Here is a 24,142-nt window from a genome sequence, read left to right on the forward strand (position 1 = left end):
AGTTTGCATAAAAATGGATGTAAATGCAGTATGGATGGCGCTGGCTCCTCTGGTGCATAAATGGACTAATTAGGATGTTTTCTTACACTAATGTGTTTCATAGCATTTATTTGTTCATTCATTCATGCCTGCTAATACTTTTAAACTGCACTAAGGTTAGAGAACACAAATAAAACTTTACAAAGCCATCTCTTATAAAGCATAAGAGATGGAGAAGCTCTGATGTCCAAAGGTAAGTTTTTCAGCAATGGAAAAAGCATGATCACCTTAAAGCTTCAAACGTGTCGATGGTAGAGTATACAGCTGCTTATTTGCCGCTTATTTGCTTATCTGTCCGTGTTTTTGTTTGTCAGCGTGTTTGCTCCTGATTTGGCAGGCCTGTGTAAACTGACGGGAGTTTCAGCACAAAATCTGTGTTGAACATAATATGTTTTGCGCAGTTCTGCAATTCTTGCAGGTTCTTGCACAGTATACATAACAATAAAGATGTACACAATGACAACTGTGCACAAAATTCACATTGATCCAGTAGACATTTGGACAAGGTAAATACGATTAGAGTAAAATAATAAATAAATACAGTGCGAGTGTGACTGAAGGGAGGAGAGACCAGGTTGGTCATGTGATGCACATTTAAACAGATCATCCCCCATAAAACGTGCATCACTCACACCATCCTAAAGAAAGACAGATTCCTTTAATCAGCCATGAAGAAGCTCTACAAGTTCCTGTGGTTCTTACTAGGTAACGTACAACATTCACGTATCTGCTGTTTTACTAGATTTACACTGATATTAACACCTGAGTTTTCTGTAATGTTTTCCTTTGTTCAGAGATGCCAACACTCATCCTCCCGGTTGAAAAAAAAACATCATATGCTGGTTAGGTATGATTTGAGGCTGGGATGCTGGTTTGAGCTGGTTAAGCTGGTCGGACCAGCATAAACCAGCAAAGGACCAGCTCAAACGAGCATCCCAGCTTCAAAACATACCTAACTAGTATATGCTGTTTTTTTTTTTTCAACAGGGCTCTAATGGGGATTTACAGCATATTATAAAGTGTTACAATTTCTGGCCAAACAAACCTAAATAATCTAAATCAGTTTCATTTTCATACATTCATGCTTGTCTATAATTAAGCTGTTGTTGTTTTTTAAACCACACATGTGAATATATGTTAAATGTAATTTATTTCTGTGATCAAAGCTGTATTTTCAGCATCATTACTCCAGTCTTCAGTGTCACATGATCCTTCAGAAATCATTCTAATATGATGATTTGCTGCTCAAGAAACATTTCTGATTATTAGCAATGTTGAAAAAAGTTGTGCTGCTTCATATTTTTGTGGAAACCGTGATTCATTCTATTTTTCAGGATTTACAGATGAATAGAACGTTCAAAAGAACAGCATTTAATTGAAATAGAATTCTTTTGTAACAAATAAAAATGTCTTTACTGGCACTTCTGATCACTTTAATGTGTCCTTGATGAATAAAAGTATCACGTTCTTAAAAAAATACTGCCCCTAAACTTTTGAAAGGTAGTGTAGATTGTCAATTATGGTTTTGTTTGTCACTTGATCTCTAGGACTGTTTTTCTCAGTTTATTTTTTTTTTTATCCACTTTACCAAACAAATCTAATGTCAAATATTTGCTTGTTTGTGTATGTAAATGGTTTGTAAGGGTGGTTTCTATACAGTGGTTCAGGCTGAAGGATTGCCGAATGACTAAAGAAACATTAACAGCAGGATGGTATAAAGCTGTACATTTCTTGTCTATTACCAACCACTGCCACTTATACCAACAACGGAAATAAGCACAGTTAGAATAGCCAAATATGTGGGAGAGCGTTGCTATTATGTGACTACATTGCAATAGGTAGCACTTCAATATTAAAGGGGACCTATAGTGTTCCGTTTTACAAGATGTAAAATAAGTCTCTGATATCTCCAGAGTGTGTATGTGAAGTTTTAGCTCAAAATACCCGACAGATCATGTTTTATAGCTTGTTAAAATTGCCACTTTTAGGATATGAGCCAAAATGTGCTGTATTTGAGTATGTTGCTTTAATGCAAATGAGCTGTTGCTCCGGGAGAAGAGGGCGGAGCTTCAAGAGCTCAAGCTCCTGCATTAGCAGTGCTAACCTTTGCAAATAAACATTCCACTATTAGTACAAGCCTTTTACCTTTACAGAAAACATACTCTGTTTAAAAGTCATTCACCTGATTGTACTGTGCATAATAAATTTGCGTTTATGAATTACACAGACGGGATAAAAATAACAACATAGCTGGTCTCATGCTATCACAAAAGTCCCACTCGTGATTATGAGCTCGACAACTTCAAGCGATCGACTCACATTGCTTTCATATGCAACTTTTAACCTCCACATTCCTATTCACGATCATTCATGAAGACAGCACCAGTGAAAACAGACAGAGACGATAGTAGCTTCAGCCTTACAGAGTGCCAAGAAGCTCTCTGGAGCAATTTGGAAAATAAACACGTGATACTTACTTTGTCTGGAGCTGACGTTCATGCACGAAGCGTTGGTGTTGATCCCTACACGTATTGGGGACTTTACCGATTTTTTCCCGGACATTTCCTTAGACAATGAAACTTAACCACAGTGTCTATGGAGACTCCTATATTCGTTAGTGCATCCCAAAACACAACACTTGAAATGCCTCTTTGGCGCTGACATTGTATATCTCCAGCAGCTACAGCAAGTAATCAGTAATGGTGGAGGCGGACCGCAGCTTCTCACTCAGGGCTGTGTCTATGCTTATAGGGCAGCGTCACAAATGGGCGGGACTTTTTCCCCTCGGTGACGTGAACAGAGGGAGAATCTGAAACTGCTCGTTCTGAGAGACTATTTATGATTTTATTAGATTATAAAAAAAGGAGGGGGTGGATTTTTACCATTGTATAGGCTGGTTGTTTTCACACACTGCGGCCACACAACTGTGTTCAAACACCTTATAGAAGTGATTTTTGCATAATAGGCCCCCTTTAACCTTTAATCAAGACTAGTTAGCATATAATTTATAATTGAAATGGTTTAATAACAGTATTTTATTATGGTTACACTTGAATTGGTTTCAAAATAGGTGAAGGATAGTAAAAGATAAACAGATTTGTACCCAGCATGTATGTAAAATGTTACCTGAGAGAGAGAGAAAAAGAGAGAGAGCAGAGCCCCATGAAGAGGGCCCCAGCGAAGAAAGAGAGCTCGCCAGCCAAGAAAATATACAGTAAAGAAAGGAGACAGAGCAACAGTTACAATCCTCTGTTATCCCTTCCTTGATCATGTGACTAAAACACAAATGTGAGACATTCAAACTGACCAATCAGCAAACTACAGCTTCACTAACTGTACTAAAGGTGTGGCGATTAGTAGACCCCCAGTGTATACACATCTTGGCCTACTGGCCTTGACTGCTATCAGCACTTCTGTGTTTTCAGGAATGCCAAATGGCCCTTTTGTTATGGAAGATAGGTTTGGGACAGGAAAGCAGAAGTCTTTGATCATTTTCAACTTTACAGGTTTGACAGACTTTATGACTGTGTTTGTCCAGAAAGTCTGGTAGTGATTCACAGGAACGTATCCTCATCCCACTTTAGATTTCAGTCTTCTGCTTGATGACCATGCGGGATGAAACCACTGACACATGAATAACTATTTGTATTATTAATGTGTCAATCTTTTCATCCAACATGGTCATTTCATAGATCAACGTTTTATGTTTCCTTTATCATTCAGACAAAATGAAGGTGAATTCAAATGCAAATTCAAATGTGATTCAACAAAACCCAGTTGTTTCACTTGTTTCCACAGGGTTTTTATTGGTTGAGGAAATGGCACGTGGACAAGAAGGTAAGAATCCTTCAGTGTCTTAACCCTTTTGTTCTGTTTTGTCTGTTAAATGGGCAGATACAAAAGTACTTAGAAAGTTAGCCCTGTAATGAAGATCTGATGCAGTTTGATGCCCAAGTTTTATCGTCCTGTTAGTTATAGTTCCCTGATACCAGATAGACCAAAGTCAGAAAATTAACTACTAATTAACAGGCAATAATTCCCTCCAAAATTTATCTTTTCAGAAATTTGGGTAACACTTTACATTAAGGTTTCCTTTATTACGGGTTTATAAAGGTGTTCATAAATGACTAATAACTCTCTTACATATGCATTATAAATCATTGATAAGCAGTTATAAATGCATGAATAAAAGGGTGTTTTTGATGCAATACCTGCCAACTTGTGAGCCATTTTTAACTCACGTTATAAATGCTTAACAAATATATTGATTAATACTTATTTCACTCTAAACCAGCTTCCTGATTTATTTCATGATGCAGCAAAAATTTACTATTATAGCAAGACTGAAGGACGTTGTATTTATAGTTTTCTCATTTATATCTCATGACTCGTCACTTTTCTCACAATGTTTCTTATCAGAATCTACTCCGTACCTTCCCATGATTCTCCACAAAAGTTCATGATGCCTATCCTCAGCAATGATTAGAAATTGATGTATTTTGTTTATGAAGATGAAATTATCATCTTCATTTTTATTTTGGGGGAAAAATCATAAAAGCACAACCGTGAATTGATGAGATATTAATATAAAAAAAATGTATTCCAATATTGCCTGAGAACCTGAATGTAATGAACTATTTATTAATGATTTATAAATGTTAATAACCTGTGAAAATGCACCTTAATGTAAAGTGAGCATCTATGAAACCATTATTAATGATTTATAAACGTTAGTAACCTGTGAAAGCGAACCTTAATGTAAAGTGATTATCTGTGAACCATTTACTAATGAATTATAAATGTTGATAACCTGTGAAAGTGAACACCTGTGAACCATTTATTAATGAGCTACTACGTAAACGTTAATAGTGTTGGAAACTCAGAAGACCAGGAGACTCTTGGGTATCTTCAGCAGAGTTCTTTATTGAGAACATGCTGCGTGGTGCTGCAGTCATCAAAAGCCCAACTAAGGCAGTGTTACATTGTAGTTTATATACATTTAGGAGGCAGTGCTTAGGAATTGGATTGGATTGGATTGGATTCAATTTATTGTCATTGCACATGTAGGTACAAGGCAACGAAATGCAATAGAGAAGAAGAAATACAGCATAACATGAGGAAGGAGAGGAGAAAAAAAAGTGTCCTCGCACTGCGTTCTTGGAAGAGAACGCAGCGCGAGAACAGACAAAAAACCTCAGCATAAAGCACAATCAACACAGGAACATAACTTGCATAGTAATCCTAGTTCAGACGAAACAGCCATCCGGCCAGCCGCCAGTACAGCGCAAACCCACGGACCCGTTAACACCTGACAGGATGAAGCGACGAAGGCGTGGGATGGGGGTAGGGAGGTGTATGAGTGTGTGTATGTGTAAGTTCGTGTGAGTTCGTATGCCTTGAAATCCGTTTCGCCAGCACTCCAAACCAGTCGACTCAGTTCGCAGGTTGTGCATGCGACATAGCAATTGCCATGGAAACGTCCTTGGACAGAGCACAAGCGACAATAACAAGGTGTTTTTGGGAGGAGGGAATGGAAGAAAGAGCGTCTCCCTGCAGTATTCACCGGAGAGTTGATACCAGAGCGGCCTTGCCAAGCCGATCTGTTGTGGGAAGCCGGAAAGAGATAAGATTGTTTTGTCTTAGTGCGAACAGCTGTCTTCCAGTTTCACAGCTATTCTCATTGTCCATTCTGATCTCCATGTCCGTCGATTTTTCTTTCCAAAGCCGAGAGCTTAGCCGTGATTGAATCCATATTGCGGTTAATCGCCTCAGTCTCCGAGGCGACCGCTCTGCCCACAGACTCCATCATGACGGGCAGCCGTGAGAGGTTTTGGACAGCCAGTCCCGTCTCCTTAATTTTCTGATAATTTAGGGCAACGCCTAATCCAAATAGCAGAAACCCAGTTATCATTGTTCCGAATAAGAAGATGTCTTCAATGTCCTCCACGGAGAGAGCCGCTAGACACACGACCCGCCATCTCTCCCATGCGTCCATCGTGTAGCCAGCAGCAAACGTCCCAGCGGGACATTCCGGTTCTCCAGATCCCGCTTTCCTAGTCGAAAAGATGGTGTCAATTGCATTTAGAGACCAGTTGATCAGATCCATAATTTCGGTTTTGCAAATAGTGCAGCGAGAGTCTCTTAAGAGGACAGGACAATACAAGAGAGCAAGCAGGGAAGTTCAGGAGGGAGGGAGGGAAGAAAAATGCGACCGCCTTCGAACAGAGCCAAACGAGAATGGAGACAAAGCACCTGGGTGACGACCTTAAACAAAGCATGCAAATGAAGTTTTCAGGTATAGCAACCTGCCCCATTTAACCACTCCTAATCCAGTCAGCATAACTGCCCAAAGACTGGGGCAGGGCCACCAAGAGCCATTACAAACAAAAGGTGAGAGTCTCCGTTATCTGGCTCATTTGACTTACAATAAGAGAACAGGAACTAGCAGGAACCTCTTGCTACAAACTTTGTTTAACAGATTCGTTCATCTGATGTCATCATCTTTACCATAAATGCTAAATACAATGTATTTCACTTTCGTTTTTCAGGTGATTCTATGTAAGGACATAGGATCAGTAGATCTAAGACAGATTCTTAAATTTGCAATCCCACAATAGCCTGTAAAAGGGAACCTTACCTGTGAACCATTTATTAATGAATTATAAACGTTAGTAACCTGTGAAAGTGAACCTTAATGTAAAGTGAACACCTGTTAACTATTTATTAATAAGTATTAAGCATTAATAACCAGTCAAAGTGAACTTTAATATAAAGTGGACACTAATAATGAATTTATTGATTATTATTGCACACACAGAAAAAGGATTTTCTGGTGAAAATACTGATGGTTTATTGTTGTTGCACTACATCAGCAAACAACTTTAAACAAAAAGATATTAATCTTTTCTTTTACAGCACATTAGAACATTACTGTGCATAACTTCACACAAAAAAGTGGCTTATACAAATAAACTCACATTATAACTAAGCATTAAATCTATACAACAAAAATATTTGATAAATGCAAGATCAATAAAGACACCTAAATATTTATATTTTATCTAATTTAACAGTTTTGAGGAAATAATTAAATCAATGAGTGAAAGCATCCTTACAGAACATTTTTGAATTAATAAGCAATCAGTAATTACTTTTTGCTATCATGATACAGCCCACTGTAGCTTCAGTATTTGTTCATCCACACTCACAGTAACATTACCTGCGCGTGAGCAAACCATCTGCGGGAGCACTGGCGCGGTTATTTATTTGTACGGTAACGAATTAATTCAACTAATAAAGCTATTACACATATAAACACTTGAAAAAGTGTCACCTCACAGTTAGCTGATCCATAAAATGAATAAACACTTTGAGAGATTAAAATTTCACTTCAGAGCATGTTGGAGCAATCCGTGACTACTACTACTTTGAAAACGTGACTTTACATCGGATGCTCGCTAGTGCCAACTACAGGCTTTGGTGATGTGATTCTGAAAGAATATAATAATATATAATATAATAAATGTATTAAATGCAATGCTATGCTACATCTAATAAATAAATAAATATACATATTTGTCACAGATTGTAGTGAAGGGCAGTGAGGAAGTAGGATTCAGATGCAGCAGTATCTACTATTTTTATTAAGAAGATTACTGAACTCAGGGAAATGTAGGAGAACAAACCATCCACATACAAACCAATTCAGACAACCAAAGACTAAAACTCTACTACTCTACACTCTAGGACTATAATAGACCAAAGGAGAAAGGAACAAAATACAACAGAATCCAATACATTTACATTTAGTCATTTAGCAGACGCTTTTATCCAAAGCGACTTACAAATGAGGACAATGGAAGCAATCAAACTTAACAAAAGAGCAATGAAATGCAAGTGCTATGACAAGTCTCAGTTAGCTTAACAATATATATATTTTTAAATTATATAATAAAAAGAAAACAGAATAGAAAATTAATAGAACAAGCTAGTGTTAGAGGCCTTTTATGTGTTTGTTAATTGTATAATAAATAAAAATATAACAGAATACAAAAAGACTAGAAAAGCTAGTGATAGGTTTTTTGTTGTTGTTTTTTTAAATAAAACAAACAGTAAAAGAATAAAGTGCAAATCTAAAAGGAACAAGTTATTTTTTAGAATAGAATTAGAATAGAGAGTGCTAGAGTTAAGAGGGTCAAATAAAAATGGAAGTGTGTTTTTAGTAAATTCTTGAAGACAGCTAAGGACTCAGCTGCTCTGATTGAGTTGGGCAGGTTATTATCATTAGGCAATAATATGAAAGAATCACTAAGCAAACAAACACAGACCTAAACGTGACATTATATATTACATATTATAATAATACATAGAAACAACATTAGAAATCTGTGAAAATCAAATCTGTGATCCTTTCTGGTGATCCCTTCTTTTATTTTATACACAGGTAATGTTACTGCGAGTGTGGATGAACAAATACTGAAGTTACAGTGGGCTTTATCATGATATAAAAAAATAAAAAAAACCCTGATTGTTCATTAATATAATGTTCTGTAATGGTGCTTTCAGTCATTGATTTAATTATTATTTCAGAACTGTTGGATAAAATAAAAATATGTATGTTTTTGATGCTAGTTATAATTTGATGGAATACTTTATTGTGTTTCTGAATTATTTAATGTGAGTTCATTTGTATAAGCCACTTTCCATGTGCAGTTATGCTCAGTAATGTTGTTTAAGTAGTTTTGTTTACTCGCGGCCTTCCAGAGGATGTTGAGGGAAGGGATGTCAGGCAGTTCATGATGGACTTTTTCGCCGAAGTCCTCGGTGACGTCCTTTCTGCTCCACCGGAGCTTGACAGAGCGCATCGCAGCTTGAGACCTAAACCTCGGCAAGGCCAATATCCCCGTCAGGTTATTGTACGATTTCACCGTTATATTGAGAAGGAAATTGTTCTCAAGTGGGCGAGGATCACGAAGGAGATTCTATACAAGGGACATAGAGTCAAATATTATAAAGACTTCTGCGCTTCAGTGGCTAAAAAGAGAGCCTCGTTCAACAACGTCAAGGGCCTGTTATACAAGCGTGGTGTTCGTTTTGGCATGATTTACCCGGCTAGACTCCGTGTGTCATACAACGGCTCGGAGCACTTTTTCGACTCTCCAGAGGCTGCAGAACGGTTCTGCAATCAAAACTTTACTGGATAATGACAGATAGGTATTTTAGAGACTATTTAATTACATATTTTTTCCCCAGGAGTAATGAGGGACAAAGCCACTTGGACTTCTGAGTTGGGGTATTTTTTTTTTTTTTTAGAACTTGTTGATATCTAATATACTCTTTATTAATATTATTTTTAATATCATTGCTTTCCTCTTTCTTGGCGGACTTACAGTTATTAGTGTCATTTTTGCACAGCATCCAAAGTTTTTCTCTGTATTTTGCAGCAATCTGTTTTTCATGGTGGTAAATTCTTTAAGTTTGTTGGAGCCAACTCCACTACGTAATCGGTTGCGATAAAAGTTTTTCTGGCCACTTGCCATGTTTAGATGGACGAGTATCAGCAACTATTTTCATTTGTAATTTTTTATTTAATTTGTGTTTTTGTGTTCTGTGTTCACGATATGTTCATGGGTTGTGTTTAAAGGAGGACTTGTTTTGTTTATCTGGTTTATGATTTCATATTCTATTTGTGCTTTGTCGGTTGAGGTTAAAAAAAACCCTGGCTTTTTTCTTTTTCTTTTCAGTTAATTTCACAATTTTTTTCTTTTTGAAACGGTTTAATGGATAAGCCTACTGTTAATTTTAATGGGGGAGTTGGTCACTCCATTAGAATTGTTACATGGAATGTTCACTGGTTGGGTGGTCAAATTAAACGTTCCAAAGTTTTTTCCCACCTTAAGATTCTTTCTTCTGATATTGTATTTCTCTAGGAGACACATTTGCGTATAAGTGACCATACTAGACTACGTAAACCATGGGTTGGTCAGGTTAATCGTTCCAGTTTTAATAGCAGGTCAAGAGGTACAGCTATCCCAGATAGCAGACGGATGTGGGCCACTTCAGGCATTGATGCGGCACTGGTGGCCTTCTTATGGCCCGCACCAAATGTGTCTGAGCCTGAAGTGGCCCACATGTAAAATGGCAAATATGGCCCAAAAAATGTAAATCACATCTGGGCCATTTTAGGCAAAGATGCGGCACTCATGACAATGTGTAATCTGAATCTGAGCCTAAAGTGGCCCATATGATAGATAATAAACATGGCCCAAATATGACAAACCAAATGTGGGCCACCTATGGCAAAAACGTGGCACAATTGACAATGACTAATCTGGATGTAAACCAAATATGGCCCACATATGTTTCAGCAAATGTGGCCCAATTATCTTAAAACATATCTGGGCCAGGTTGGGCAAAGATATGGCACAGTGGCACTGGCTCATCTGGATGTGAGCCAAAAGTGGCCCACATATAATCCTGAAAATGTGGCCCAGTTATCTCAAAACATATCTGGGCCCGGTTTGGCAAAGATATGGCACAGTGGCACTGGCTCACCTCGATGTGAGCCAAAAGTGGCCCACATATAATCCTGAAAATGTGGCCCAGTTATCTTATAACATATCTGGGCCAGGTTTGGCAAAGATATGGCTCAGTGAATACTGGCTCATCTGGATGTGAGCCAAAAGTGGCCCACATATAATGTCGCAAATGTGGCCCAGTTATCTTAAAACATATCTTTGCCAGGTTTGGCAAATATATGGCACAGTGGCACTGGCTCATCTGGATGTGAGCCAAAAGTGGCCCACATATAATGTTGCAAATGTGGCCCAGTTATCTTATAACACATCTGGGCCAGGTTTGGCAAAGATATGGCACAGTGACCACTGGCTCATCTGGATGTGAGCCAAAAGTGGCCCACATATAATGTTGCTAATGTGGCCCAGTTATCTTATAACACATCTGGGACAGGTTTGGCAAATATATGGCTCAGTGACCACTGGCTCATCTGGATGTGAGCCAAAAATGGCCCACATATAATGTTGAAAATGTGGCCCAGTTATCTTAAAACACATCTGGGCCAGGTTTGGCAAAGATATGGCTCAGTGACCACTGGCTCATCTGGATGTGAGCCAAAAGTGGCCCACATATAATGTTGCAAATGTGGCCCAGTTATCTTATAACACATCTGGGCCAGGTTTGGCAAAGATATGGCTCAGTGACCACTGGCTCACCTGGATGTGAGCCAAAAGTGGCCCACATATAATGTTGCAAATGTGGCCCAGTTATCTTATAACACATCTGGGCCAGGTTTGGCAAAGATATGGCTCAGTGACCACTGGCTCACCTGGATGTGAGCCAAAAGTGGCCCACATATAATGTTGCAAATGTGGCCCAGTTATCTTATAACACATCTGGGCCAGGTTTGGCAAAGATATGGCTGAGTGACCACTGGCTCATCAGGATGTGAACCAAAAGTGGCCCACATATAATGTTGAAAATGTGGCCCAATTATCTTATAACACATCTGGGCCAGGTTTGGCAAATATATGGCTGAGTGACCACTGGCCCATCAGGATGTGAGCCAAAAGTGGCCCACATATAATATTGAAAATGTGGCCCAGTTATCTTATAACACATCTGGGCCAGGTTTGGCAAATATATGGCTCAGTGACCACTGGCTCATCTGGATGTGAGCCAAAAGTGGCCCACATATAATGTTGCTAATGTGGCCCAGTTATCTTATAACACATCTGGGCCAGGTTTGGCAAATATATGGCTGAGTGACCACTGGCCCATCAGGATGTGAGCCAAAAGTGGCCCACATATAATATTGAAAATGTGGCCCAGTTATCTTATAACACATCTGGGCCAGGTTTGGCAAATATATGGCTCAGTGACCACTGGCTCATCTGGATGTGAGCCAAAAGTGGCCCACATATAATGTTGCTAATGTGGCCCAGTTATCTTATAACACATCTGGGACAGGTTTGGCAAATATATGGCTCAGTGACCCCTGGCTCATCTGGATGTGAGCCAAAAATGGCCCACATATAATGTTGCAAATGTGGCCCAGTTATCTTATAACACATCTGGGCCAGGTTTGGCAAAGATATGGCTCAGTGACCACTGGCTCACCTGGATGTGAGCCAAAAGTGGCCCACATATAATGTTGCAAATGTGGCCCAGTTATCTTATAACACATCTGGGCCAGGTTTGGCAAATATATGGCTGAGTGACCACTGGCCCATCAGGATGTGAGCCAAAAGTGGGCCACATATAATATTGAAAATGTGGCCCAGTTATCTTATAACACATCTGGGCCAGGTTTGGCAAATATATGGCTCAGTGACCACTGGCTCATCTGGATGTGAGCCAAAAGTGGCCCACATATAATGTTGCTAATGTGGCCCAGTTATCTTAAAACACATCTGGGCCAGGTTTGGCAAAGATATGGCTCAGTGACCACTGGCTCATCTGGATGTGAGCCAAAAGTGGCCCACATATAATGTTGCAAATGTGGCCCAGTTATCTTATAACACATCTGGGCCAGGTTTGGCAAATATATGGCTCAGTGACCACTGGCTCACCTGGATGTGAGCCAAAAGTGGCCCACATATAATGTTGAAAATGTGGCCCAGTTATCTTATAACACATCTGGGCCAGGTTTGGCAAAGATATGGCTCGGTGACCACTGGCTCACCTGGATGTGAGCCAAAAGTGGCCCACATATAATGTTGCAGATGTGGCCCAGTTATCTTATAACACATCTGGGCCAGGTTTGGCAAAGATATGGCTCGGTGACCACTGGCTCACCTGGATGTGAGCCAAAAGTGGCCCACCCCACATATAATGTTGCAGATGTGGCCCAGTTATCTTATAACACATCTGGGCCAGGTTTGGCAAAGATATGGCTCAGTGACCACTGGCTCATCTGGATGTGAGCCAAAAGTGGCCCACATATAATGTTGCAAATTTGGCCCAGTTATCTCAAAACATATCTGGGCCAGGTTTGGCAAAGATATGGCTGAGTGACCACTGGCTCATCAGGATGTGAGCCAAAAGTGGCCCACATATAATATTGAAAATGTGTCCCAGTTATCTTAAAACACATCTGGGCCAGGTTTGGCAAAGATATGGCTCAGTGGCCACTGGCTCATCTGGATGTGAGCCAAAAGTGGCCCACATATAATGTTGCAAATTTGGCCCAGTTATCTCAAAACATATCTGGGCCAGGTTTGGCAAAGATATGGCTGAGTGACCACTGGCTCATCAGGATGTGAGCCAAAAGTGGCCCACATATAATTTTGCAAATGTGGCCCAGTTATCTTATAACACATCTGGGCCAGGTTTGGCAAAGTTATGGCTAAGTGACCACTGGCTCATCTGGATGTGAGCCAAAAGTGGCCCACATATAATATTGAAAATGTGGCCCAGTTATCTTATAACACATCTGGGCCAGGTTTGGCAAAGATATGGCTGAGTGACCACTGGCTCATCTGGATGTGAGCCAAAAGTGGCCCACATATAACGCTGTAAAAAGGCACAGTTATCTCAGAATGTATTTGGGCCAGTTTCGGCAAAGATATGCTACAGTGGCACTGCCTCAGGTGTGAGCCGAAAGTGCCACCCATATGGCATGGCAAATATGGTCCATATAATTCATAATAATTTGGGCCACATTTGGAAAATATACGGCACAGTCAGCATTGGCTAATCAGGGTGTAAGTCTAACTTGGCCCACATTCGAAATATGCCCCCCAAAAATGTAAACCTACGTGGTAAGTCCATTTCTGGCTTAGATGCAACACTTCTGACAATGGCTAATTTAGCTTAAAAAGGACAGACTTTGAAACTGCCTTGAATTTTTTTTAACAACATTTAACAATATTTTTTGGTATAGATGCAGCAGGCTGTGTGTCGTGTCCACCAATGCGTTTTTTTTTCACGCGACTGGTGTGTTTATTCAATTGTTTTCAATGGGAGTGCTGCGTTTTTAAAACGCCATGCATTTTTATGGCTATAAAGCGCTGAACACTCAGCGTTTTTTATAGATCGGCGAGAGTTAAAGAATGTTAAACTTTGGTTAAAACGCTCATCACTGTCACTTTCTACCAGACCGTCCAATCACAATGGAGGAGGGGCGGGAAAAATACCACACCGACCAACTGTCACAACATTCTTTCTGTACAACATCAAATAGCAGAGTAGATGGAAAAATTATATTTCTGGTTTCCGAACATACGTGTCTATACCATATGACATCCGTACTATACAAACATTATTAGTATTATACAAATTATCAGCGAAATCAGTTACAAGTAAACTGTGCTACGGATATTCTGTATAGCAACAAAGCGTCTCAAAAAAAAAAAAAAAAAAACAACAACAAAAACGCTGCACTGCCAAAACACTTTCAATCGCCCACAGCTAGGCGTTTTCAGTAGATTGCCTAGCATTTTCGGCTGGCTAAAAACGCTTTGGTGGACATGTCCTTAGGCTGGATGTGAGGCTACATGTACTTACATCTATAACATATATGCTATTGCTGACATATGTTTTGTAGGTAGAGTGTCTCGAAAAGTTCAAGTGTCTAAGTTCAAACTTATGAAGAGTTTTTTATGGTTTTGGGATGTGCAAGAAGATACTTTAGTTGCTGTTTGTGCAAAGCTTGGGGCACAATGATTTTGCCAAGTACTGTATCAACATATTTTTGTTGATCTTGGAACATCATTCCTGTCCATAAAAATAGTCCTAACCCTAACCCTACAATCAGAGGGAAATGATAATAACACTGATCTAGAAGCATGGTTGAAAGCCTAAACTTGGCATAACTTCAAACTTCAATTCTAATTGGTCGATATGAATGCTGTTCCAGGATCAATAAAGATGTTGAGCCAGGAACATGTTGTAGCCTACTCGGTGAAACCTTGCTTATCTTGCTAGCAGTGTCATATAGGCCTAACTTCTAAAGCAGACACGGATAAACTTCCAATGAGGCCTGAAGATGAGTTAAAATTATGACAAATTAGTCAATCAAGATATTTCTTATTATTTGGCTATTTTTATAACAAATGTACTGGATTTGTTGTGGAGAATAGGACTATAAGGAGACATTGAAGTCAAAAAGGTTGTGATTCACTGTTCCTATGTGTCTCAAGTGACCCCACAAAGGGTAATATTTGAAACCCCCTTAAAATATGAAAATATTTAAAAATAATCCAATTAAAATATTCAAATATTGAAAATATATTAAAAATATATTTAAAAAATGAAATAAACATATTTTAAATAAATAAATAAACATTTAATTTTATTACATTCAGGGTTCTCAAGTTTTATCAAAATCTTGATGCGGTTAGGGGAGGAGCCCTAATGGAGCCCCAATTTTACCCATTGTTCATAATTAACCAGCACAAATTGAAATTATAACAATTGGTAAATCTGATAAATGACAGAGCAATTCATCACATCAAAAATACTCTTAAATGTTATATTTCAAAATGACAAATATACACAAATTACAAAAATATAACAAATTGCTCAAGAGTACACACTCCAGCTTATGAAATGTGTTTTGTGTTGTAAGTGTTTGTTGCACATTTTGATGCCTTGATAACAGGGGTAGGGGGCTCCCAGACATTTTCACTGTCATAATGGATGACAGTGTTCCGTCCAGAGCCAACCTGTTTCTAGTTTTGGTTTTGTTCAAACCTATCTCCATCAGGAGTGTGTTCGCGCGATGTTGTTGGTTGCCTAGTAACGAACGTACAGTGGCAGAGAATGTTCCGTCAACTTTGTTCGCGCATCTATGTTGCCTATACGTGCTGGCAGCAGGAAACTTCACTTTGGCTGTATCCGAAATCGCCCCCGGTTGGCATTGCCTTTTCAGCGTGAGAAATACACAGCGTGTGAACTGGTTGAATTGCGTGTGTCTCACGCCCACATTTCTGGCTTAATATAATTTACATTTATACAACTGTCATTTTTAGGCTATAAATAATCTTTCTTAAAGATAAAAAATATATAATTTTAATTGACATTATAATTGATGAAATACGATTAAATGAACGACAAAGCTCTTGTGAGAAAATATTATTATTTTGATAATTAACTTTTTCAGCCCCCTGCATTCATGAAAAAATTGTCAAATTTTTTTGCTTCAGCTTACTTATTTATTAGAGATACGATCTCTATTTTGTTAATAACAAAATATTTACTGCATTTGAAGTTGTCTTTGAAAAAAAAAATCAAACTGATTCGGCCCTTTAAATTTAAACAGCCGTAAGGCGCGAAAAAGGCGCTCGAAACCAAAAGGTCAGAGGATTGTCAGTTGGAGGGAGGACGAATACAACAAACAATCAATCAAGGTAAGATCGATACATTTATATTTTCTTAGCGATTGCTTCGTTATATCCATGTTGTATGAGTTAATGGAATAACTTCTAATTTCGAAGTAACATTATTTTGGCAGTTTATAGCTCTAAGCTAGATGAATTATGGTTATCGAATGCGAAATGAACAAGTATCGATTGAACGGCGCGCCAATACATTTAGATTTGCTCATGTTGCTCCGATCTTGCCAACTCAGTCAGTTCTGCACGGTGAAAGTATTTAACTCTTGTCTTATTTTGGCACAACAATGAAAAATGTATATATAATAGCCTATAGTGTAATTTTTCATTCATGTTTATACATTGGGCATACAGTAATACTGCAGTAACTGCACTAGTTTTATTACTTTGTGACATCATTTTTCGTTAACTAGCAATAATGCACAAATTACTACATGCTTTTTCTTAAAATAATAGCTTTTATGAGATGATTACAAAGTAACAATAGCCTAATAGATATTATTGAGCAAGTTGGTTCAGGTATTATTACTCTATGTATTTCACATTTTTAGTATACCCTAGTAATTTTAAAATTAGTTTGCCTGCTTTTTTTTTTTTTTTTTTTTTCATTTAATGTTTTGAGTCAGGATGTTTTTCACCTTAATAACACATGTCAATGTGATTTGCTACAGAAAACTGCTGGTGGAAATAAAATGCTACAGTTTTAGAGTTCACTGTCACCATTAAGGTAAGCTGCTGATACATTTCATGTGGTACAAAATAAAAAAGTATCAAGGAATATTTTTTTTGTTTTGTTCGTTTATATAAGCTACAATTTAAAAGTGTAATTTAAAGTGTAAAACTTAAAACTTTAAAGTGTAATTATTATTTTTAAACAGTTCTTATAAATACATACAGTATGTAATTCCATCAAAACATTTTTTTGAGGTGACTCAATCATGATCATGAGGTGACTAAAGATTCCCAGTTCCCAGCCATATTATACAATGATTTATTGCTTGTCTTTGTTGAATAATACAGAAGATAAAGAGCTTAAACAACTAGTATATTAAATCGCATTATTAGTAAAAAAAAAAAAAAAGTAAAAAAATTAATTTTTAAATAAAAAACACATTTAGATTATTTTCCAAAATCGTTCGACTAACATTATTACTTGTTCGGCCTCAAACTCTGACCATGATGACATTGTGTCACTACTAAAAGAGATTGAATCTGATCTTAGATTTGTTAGTCTACCTCTACTCCGTGTGTTTCACTGCACAGACCCTGTGCACCCAGAATGCGATCTTCCCAGATGTCCTTCATCTCCACCCGAAACCGCTTCGCCCCCCTCCGCGAGACGGAACGCGACGCTGTGATCGTCGGAGGCTCCATCGTCCGGCACGTCCGTGCTACGTCAGCTGAAGGTAGAGTGCACACTCACTGTTTCCCCGGTGCTCGTGTTCTCAATGTTTCTGCGAATGTTTACCCGCGATCCTGAAGGGCAACGAGAACATCGGTGCTGTCGTGCTGCACGCGGGGACAAACGACATCAAGCTGCAGCAGACGGAGACACTGAAGAGGGACTACAGGAGCCTGATCGAGACGGTACGCAGCACATCGCCCGCGGCGACGATCATCGTGTTAGGACTGCTTCCCACGTATCGACAAGGAAACGAAAGGTTCAGTAGACTGTTTGCTTTAAACGAATGGTTATTGTCATGGTATAAAGAACAGAAACTGCTCTTTGTTAATAATTGGAATCTTTTCTGGGAGCGTCCTAGGCTTTTTCGTGCTGATGGCCTGCACCCCAGCAGAGTCGGAGCGGAACTCCTGTCAGACAACCTCTCCAGGACGCTACGCTCCATCTGACTAGTAAGCCAATTCTCAAATAACTGCCATGATGACTTTTGTTCTACCCACTTAAAAGATAGAAGTACTTGCGTTGTCCAATCTATACAGACTGTGTCTGTTCCCCGAATAGCGAGGTCTAAATATAAATTTAATGCAGGATCTAGAAAAAATCTGACCGTGATTAAACCAGAAAAACGCAAAATAAACGAACAAAAACTATTTTTAAAGCTTGGGCTCCTAAATATTAGATCACTCGCACCCAAAGCAGTTATTGTAAATGAAATGATCACAGATAATAATTTTGATGTACTCTGCCTGACTCGATAAAACAAAAACAACAAGCAGCCGAAAATGAATAGTGGAATAAAGTCGTTATTTTTGTTTGTTTTTTTGCGCACAAAAAGTATTCTCGTCGCTTGATAAACTTATGGTTGAACTAACATGAACAAACAGTGAATGACTGTAACATTAAAAAAGCTTAATAAATAATGCAGTTCATGTTAGTTAATACTAGTTAATACATTAATTAATGTTAACAATTAAGGCCTTAGAGTTACCAAACTGTTTAATGCACTGGTAGTTCCAGTCCATTTTTTTCCCATTCAGTATTAATGTGCTATTGCTATTAAAACACTATTGTAAAATCAGCATTCAACAGTGTACTTTGTTTTTGTGTGTATCCAATAAAGGCTTGCAAGATTGCCATGATGACGCAGATGGGCCCAGCCAAGGTGGTCAAATTCTTTAATTTTGGATGGCTCCATTTGCCAATGTCTTCTAGTGTGTTTACTTCTGCGTTGTCTGTTTTTTTTTGGATGACCAACTGGAAACATGTTTTGTTTTGTTTTTTGTTTAGTTCTAAGATGCTTTATATGCACATATTTTGTTTTTTTATTATTATTGCTATTTTTTTTTTTTAGATTGCTTTCCAGTTTTGAAAATGGAAACTTGCACTTGGTTGTTCTTTGACAATATTAATAAATAATGCAAATGTTTTCAGAAACGTGTTTAAATCATCTGTTGTAACTTCTCTTAACATAAAAAGGGGGCATTTTTAAATTTCTCTTTAGTTTATATCTCTTAGTGTCAATGATATGGCACAGCATGCACACACAAAAACACACAGTTATGGTTTATTTATGTAATTCTTGGCTAACATGTGGCTGAACAACTGGCCTACATGTGGAGCAGATCTGGCAAACAGGAGTGCATTGCAAAAGTGCCACCATTCCATGCTGCATGAGGAATGTTGGGAAAGACCAGGGTTTGTATAAAAATCAACTGTGGCCAGGTGTGGTTTATTTGGTTTGTTGTTGGGTTACATGTGGCATTGCTATGGCTTAATTGTGGCCCAAATCTGGCAAACATGAGTGGACTGCCTTAAGTGCCATAATGTTCATCTGGCCCACATACCGCGTGGAATGATGGCACTTGGGCGGTCCGCTCCTGTTTGCCAGATTTGGGCCACAATTAGGCCAAAGCAATGCCGCATGTCAGCCATAAACAAAACAAATGAAGCAGAACTGGCCCACATCTGGCCCAGACACCAAAATTGCTGTGGCCCAGATCCGGCCCACACTTTACGTTTTCATCTGGCCCACATACCGCGTGGAATGATGGCACTTGGGCGGTCCGCTCCTGTTTGCCAGATTTGGGCCACAATTAGGCCAAAGCAATGCCGCATGTCAGCCATAAACAAAACAAATGAAGCAGAACTGGCCCACATCTGGCCCAGACACCAAAATTGCTGTGGCCCAGATCTGGCCCACACTTAACATTTTCATCTGGCCCACATACCGCGTGGAATGATGGCACTTGGGCGGTCCGCTCCTGTTTGCCAGATTTGGGCCACAATTAAGCCATAGCAATGCCGCATGTCAGCCGTAAACAAAACAAATGAAGCAGAACTGGCCCACATCTGGCCCAGACACCAAAATTGCTGTGGCCCAGATCTGGCCCACACTTGACATTTTCATCTGGCCCACATACCGCGTGGAATGATGGCACTTGGGCGGTCCGCTCCTGTTTGCCAGATTTGGGCCACAATTAGGCCAAAGCAATGCCGCATGTCAGCCATAAACAAAACAAATGAAGCAGAACTGGCCCACATCTGGCCCAGACACCAAAATTGCTGTGGCCCAGATCCGGCCCACACTTCACATTTTCATCTGGCCCACATACCGCGTGGAATGATGGCACTTGGGCGGTCCGCTCCTGTTTGCCAGATTTGGGCCACAATTAAGCCATAGCAATGCCGCATGTCAGCCGTAAACAAAACAAATGAAGCAGAACTGGCCCACATCTGGCCCAGACACCAAAATTGCTGTGGCCCAGATCCGGCCCACACTTGGCCAGTTCTGCTTCATTTGTTTTTTTTTTACGGCTGACATGCGGCATTGCTATGGCTTAATTGTGGCCCAAATCTGGCAAACAGGAGCGGACCGCCCAAGTGCCATCATTCCACGCGGTATGTGGGCCAGATGAAAACGTCAAGTGTGGGCCGGATCTGGGCCACAGCAATTTTGGTGTCTGGGCCAGATGTGGGCCAGTTCTGCTTCATTTGTTTTTTTTACGGCTGACATGCGGCATTGCTATGGCTTAATTGTGGCCCAAATCTGGCAAACAGGAGCGGACCGCCCAAGTGCCATCATTCCACGCGGTATGTGGGCCAGATGAAAACGTCAAGTGTGGGCCGGATCTGGGCCACAGCAATTTTGGTGTCTGGGCCAGATGTGGGCCAGTTCTGCTTCATTTGTTTTTTTTACGGCTGACATGCGGCATTGCTATGGCTTAATTGTGGCCCAAATCTGGCAAACAGGAGCGGACCGCCCAAGTGCCATCATTCCACGCGGTATGTGGGCCAGATGAAAGTGTCAAGTGTGGGCCGGATCTGGGCCACAGCAATTTTGGTGTCTGGGCCAGATGTGGGCCAGTTCTGCTTCATTTGTTTTTTTTACGGCTGACATGCGGCATTGCTATGGCTTAATTGTGGCCCAAATCTGGCAAACAGGAGCGGACCGCCCAAGTGCCATCATTCCACGCGGTATGTGGGCCAGATGAAAACGTCAAGTGTTGGCCGGATCTGGGCCACAGCAATTTTGGTGTCTGGGCCAGATGTGGGCCAGTTCTGCTTCATTTGTTTTGTTTACGGCTGACATGCGGCATTGCTATGGCTTAATTGTGGCCCAAATCTGGCAAACAGGAGCGGACCGCCCAAGTGCCATCATTCCATACGGTATGTGGGCCAGATGAAAGTGTCAAGTGTGGGCCGGATCTGGGCCACAGCAATTTTGCTATCTGGGATCTTGATACATAAGAGAGTAATGTTTCTCATGGAGCCAGTAATCTCTGATCCTGAGGGTCGCTTTGTTATTGTTAGTGGAGTTCTTTTTCAAAAACCAGTCATTTTAGTTAACGTCTATGCTCCAAACTGGGATAATCCTACTTTTATGTCCAAGCTTTTTTCAAAGATTCCAAATCTTGACACTCGTCATCTTATTTTTGGGGGGAACCTTACTTGTGTCGTTGAAAACAATCTTGATAAATCTATGCCCAAATCTTCTACGTCTTCCGCTATGTCCAGGTCCTTAGTTTCACTGATGAATCAAATAGGCTGTGTGGACCCCTGGCACTTTCTTTTCTAGAGTACACCATGTTTACTCGCGCATTGATTAATTTTTCTTGACAAGGCTCTACTTTCTTCTGTAATTTCCTCTGATTACTCAGCCATCGTTATCTCTGACCATGCCCCACATATGTTAGACATCGCCTTTTTGCCTGCCTCTAAGAGCCGACCCCCTTGGAAATTAGACACAGGGCTTCTAGCTAGAAAGGATTTCTGTGAATTTTTATCTAAAAATATAGATTTTTTCATTGAAACTAACAAAACAGACACCATTTCTGTGTCACTATTATGGGAAACGTTTAAAGCCTTCATTCGTGGCAAGATCATTTCTTATACCGCCCATTTAGTTAAGAAGAGAAAATCACAGCCGTTAGAGCTTATCCGTTCTATTCTAGAGGTGGACAGTCTGTATTCTTGTAGGCCCAGTCCCAAACTTAAATTGAAACGTTTAAAGTTACAAACTGAATTTGATTTGCTTTCAACAAACAAAGCAGAATATTAAAAGAACCAAAGCCACCTACTATGAACATGGGGATAGGGCGGGTTGCCTTCTTGCTTCCCAGCTCAAACACCAGTCTACATCTCGATACATAACAAAATATTTGATAATTCTTCAAACAAGCTGGTGTATGATGCTCAAAAAATCAATTCTGTCTTTTCCACTTTTTACTCTAAGCTTTATACTTCACAGTCCCCTACCGACTCTTCTTTAATGGATTATTTTCTCAATAATTTAAAAATACCTACTGTGGACACAAACACTGCAAAGACACTGGAGGAAACTATCAGGTTAGGTGAAATTATCACTTGTGTTGGCCTCATGCAGTGTAACAAGGCTCCAGGGCCTGAAGTCTAAAGTCCCTTTAGACTTTTATAAGAAATTCTCTACACAAGTACCCCTTTACTGTTTGATATGTATACTGAATCTTTTCAACGGGGCTGTCTTACAGTCTCGTTAAATCAAGCATATATCTCTCTTCTATTAAAAAAATAACAAAGACCCAACTTTATGTAGTAGTTACAGACCAATTAGTTTATTGAATGCTGATATTAAAATTTTAGCGAAGGTGTTAGCAAGGCGCATGGATTCATGCCAATGTTTCCCCATAAATGAGACAGCTAGAAAAATACCTAAAAGTGCCCTACCTTTTCATTTTTCTTCTGGGTTTTGTTACTTAGGGGTGAATATTTCTCATTCTTTTAGTTCTATTATTAAGAATAATTTCACTAATTTGGTCAAACAAATTAAACTTGATTTAAAACGTTGGGATTGCCTACCTCTTTCTCTAGTAGGGAGAGTGGAGACTATTAAAATGAATGTTCTTCCACGTCTTTTATTCTTCTTTCAGTCTCTCCCTATTTTTCTACCTAAATCTTTTTTCAACTGCCTTGATAAAACAATTTCTTTCATTTATTTGGGCAGATGAGATTCCCAAAGTAAGCAAAGTTATTCTTCAGTGCCGTAAATGTGATGGTGGCTCAGCCCTGCCAAATTTTATTACTGGGCCGCTAATATTTCCAAGATTTCATTAATGCTTCAGAGTCTAACTGGTGTACACTAGAAGCTGCTACTTGTACTTCTACTTCCCTTCCAGCTCTAGTCTTTGCTCCTTTGTCCCGCCAACCTTCTAGTTATACAAGAAATCCCACTGTGCTGTCAACTCTAAAAATTTGGAAACAATTTTGAAAACATTTTCAGTTAGAATCACTTTCTGTATTCAACTCTATTTGCAACAATCACTTGTTTTTGCCGTCTATGATTGATCACACATTTAAAAGATGGAGTGATAAAGGTATTGTTTATTTCTCAGATCTTTTTATTGATGATCGTTTTGCTACTTTCAGTGACCTTATATCCAAATATAATTTACATGCAACAGACTTATTCAGGTACTTTCAGCTTCGTAATTATGTAAGAACTCACTTCTCTAGTTTCCCTCAATTGCCAGAAAAATCCCTGCTTGAGAGTTTATTGTCCGCCCCTATAAGTGGTAACCTTATCTCTTCTATCTATCTCATGTTGCTTTCATCTAGAACTTCATCTCTCTCATGTTTGAAGTCAACATAGGAGAAAGAGTTAGAGCTCAGCTTTACTGAAGAGCTCTGGTCCGAGGCCCTTGTTAGAGTTAATTCTACTTCTGCTTGTGCCCGGTTTAGTCTGATTCAGTTAAAAGTTTTGCACCGAATCCACTTTACCAAAGCTAGACTCCATTAATTGTTCCCAGAAACAGATGACTGTTGTATTAGATGCTCCTTTTCTCCAGCTGACCATGTTCATACATTTTTCAGTTGC

The 24,142-nt window shown here is 39.4% G+C and overlaps 1 protein-coding gene and 1 long non-coding RNA gene across 2 annotated transcripts in view; both read left to right on the forward strand.

The window, feature by feature from the left end:
* The first annotated feature begins 662 nt into the window (after nt 1–662).
* LOC306847558 (uncharacterized protein) overlaps nt 663–24,142 on the forward strand; it is a 36,438-nt gene continuing 12,958 nt past the window's right edge. Inside the window, exons 1-2 of the mRNA XM_079381547.1 lie at nt 663–744; nt 3,838–3,876. Of these exons, the coding sequence (XP_079237673.1) occupies nt 708–744; nt 3,838–3,876 (76 nt within the window). The 5' untranslated portion in view covers nt 663–707. The remainder of the gene's footprint in view (nt 745–3,837; nt 3,877–24,142) is intronic.
* LOC306848448 lies at nt 15,795–19,285 on the forward strand. Its single transcript, XR_013782245.1, has 5 exons — nt 15,795–16,406; nt 17,063–17,118; nt 17,655–17,797; nt 17,874–18,245; nt 18,914–19,285. It is a non-coding gene; the product is annotated as an uncharacterized lncRNA (long non-coding RNA).

The sequence above is a fragment of the Barbus barbus genome (genome assembly GCF_936440315.1).
Source record: "Barbus barbus genome assembly, chromosome: 3".
In the NCBI taxonomy this organism is placed as follows: domain Eukaryota; kingdom Metazoa; phylum Chordata; class Actinopteri; order Cypriniformes; family Cyprinidae; genus Barbus; species Barbus barbus.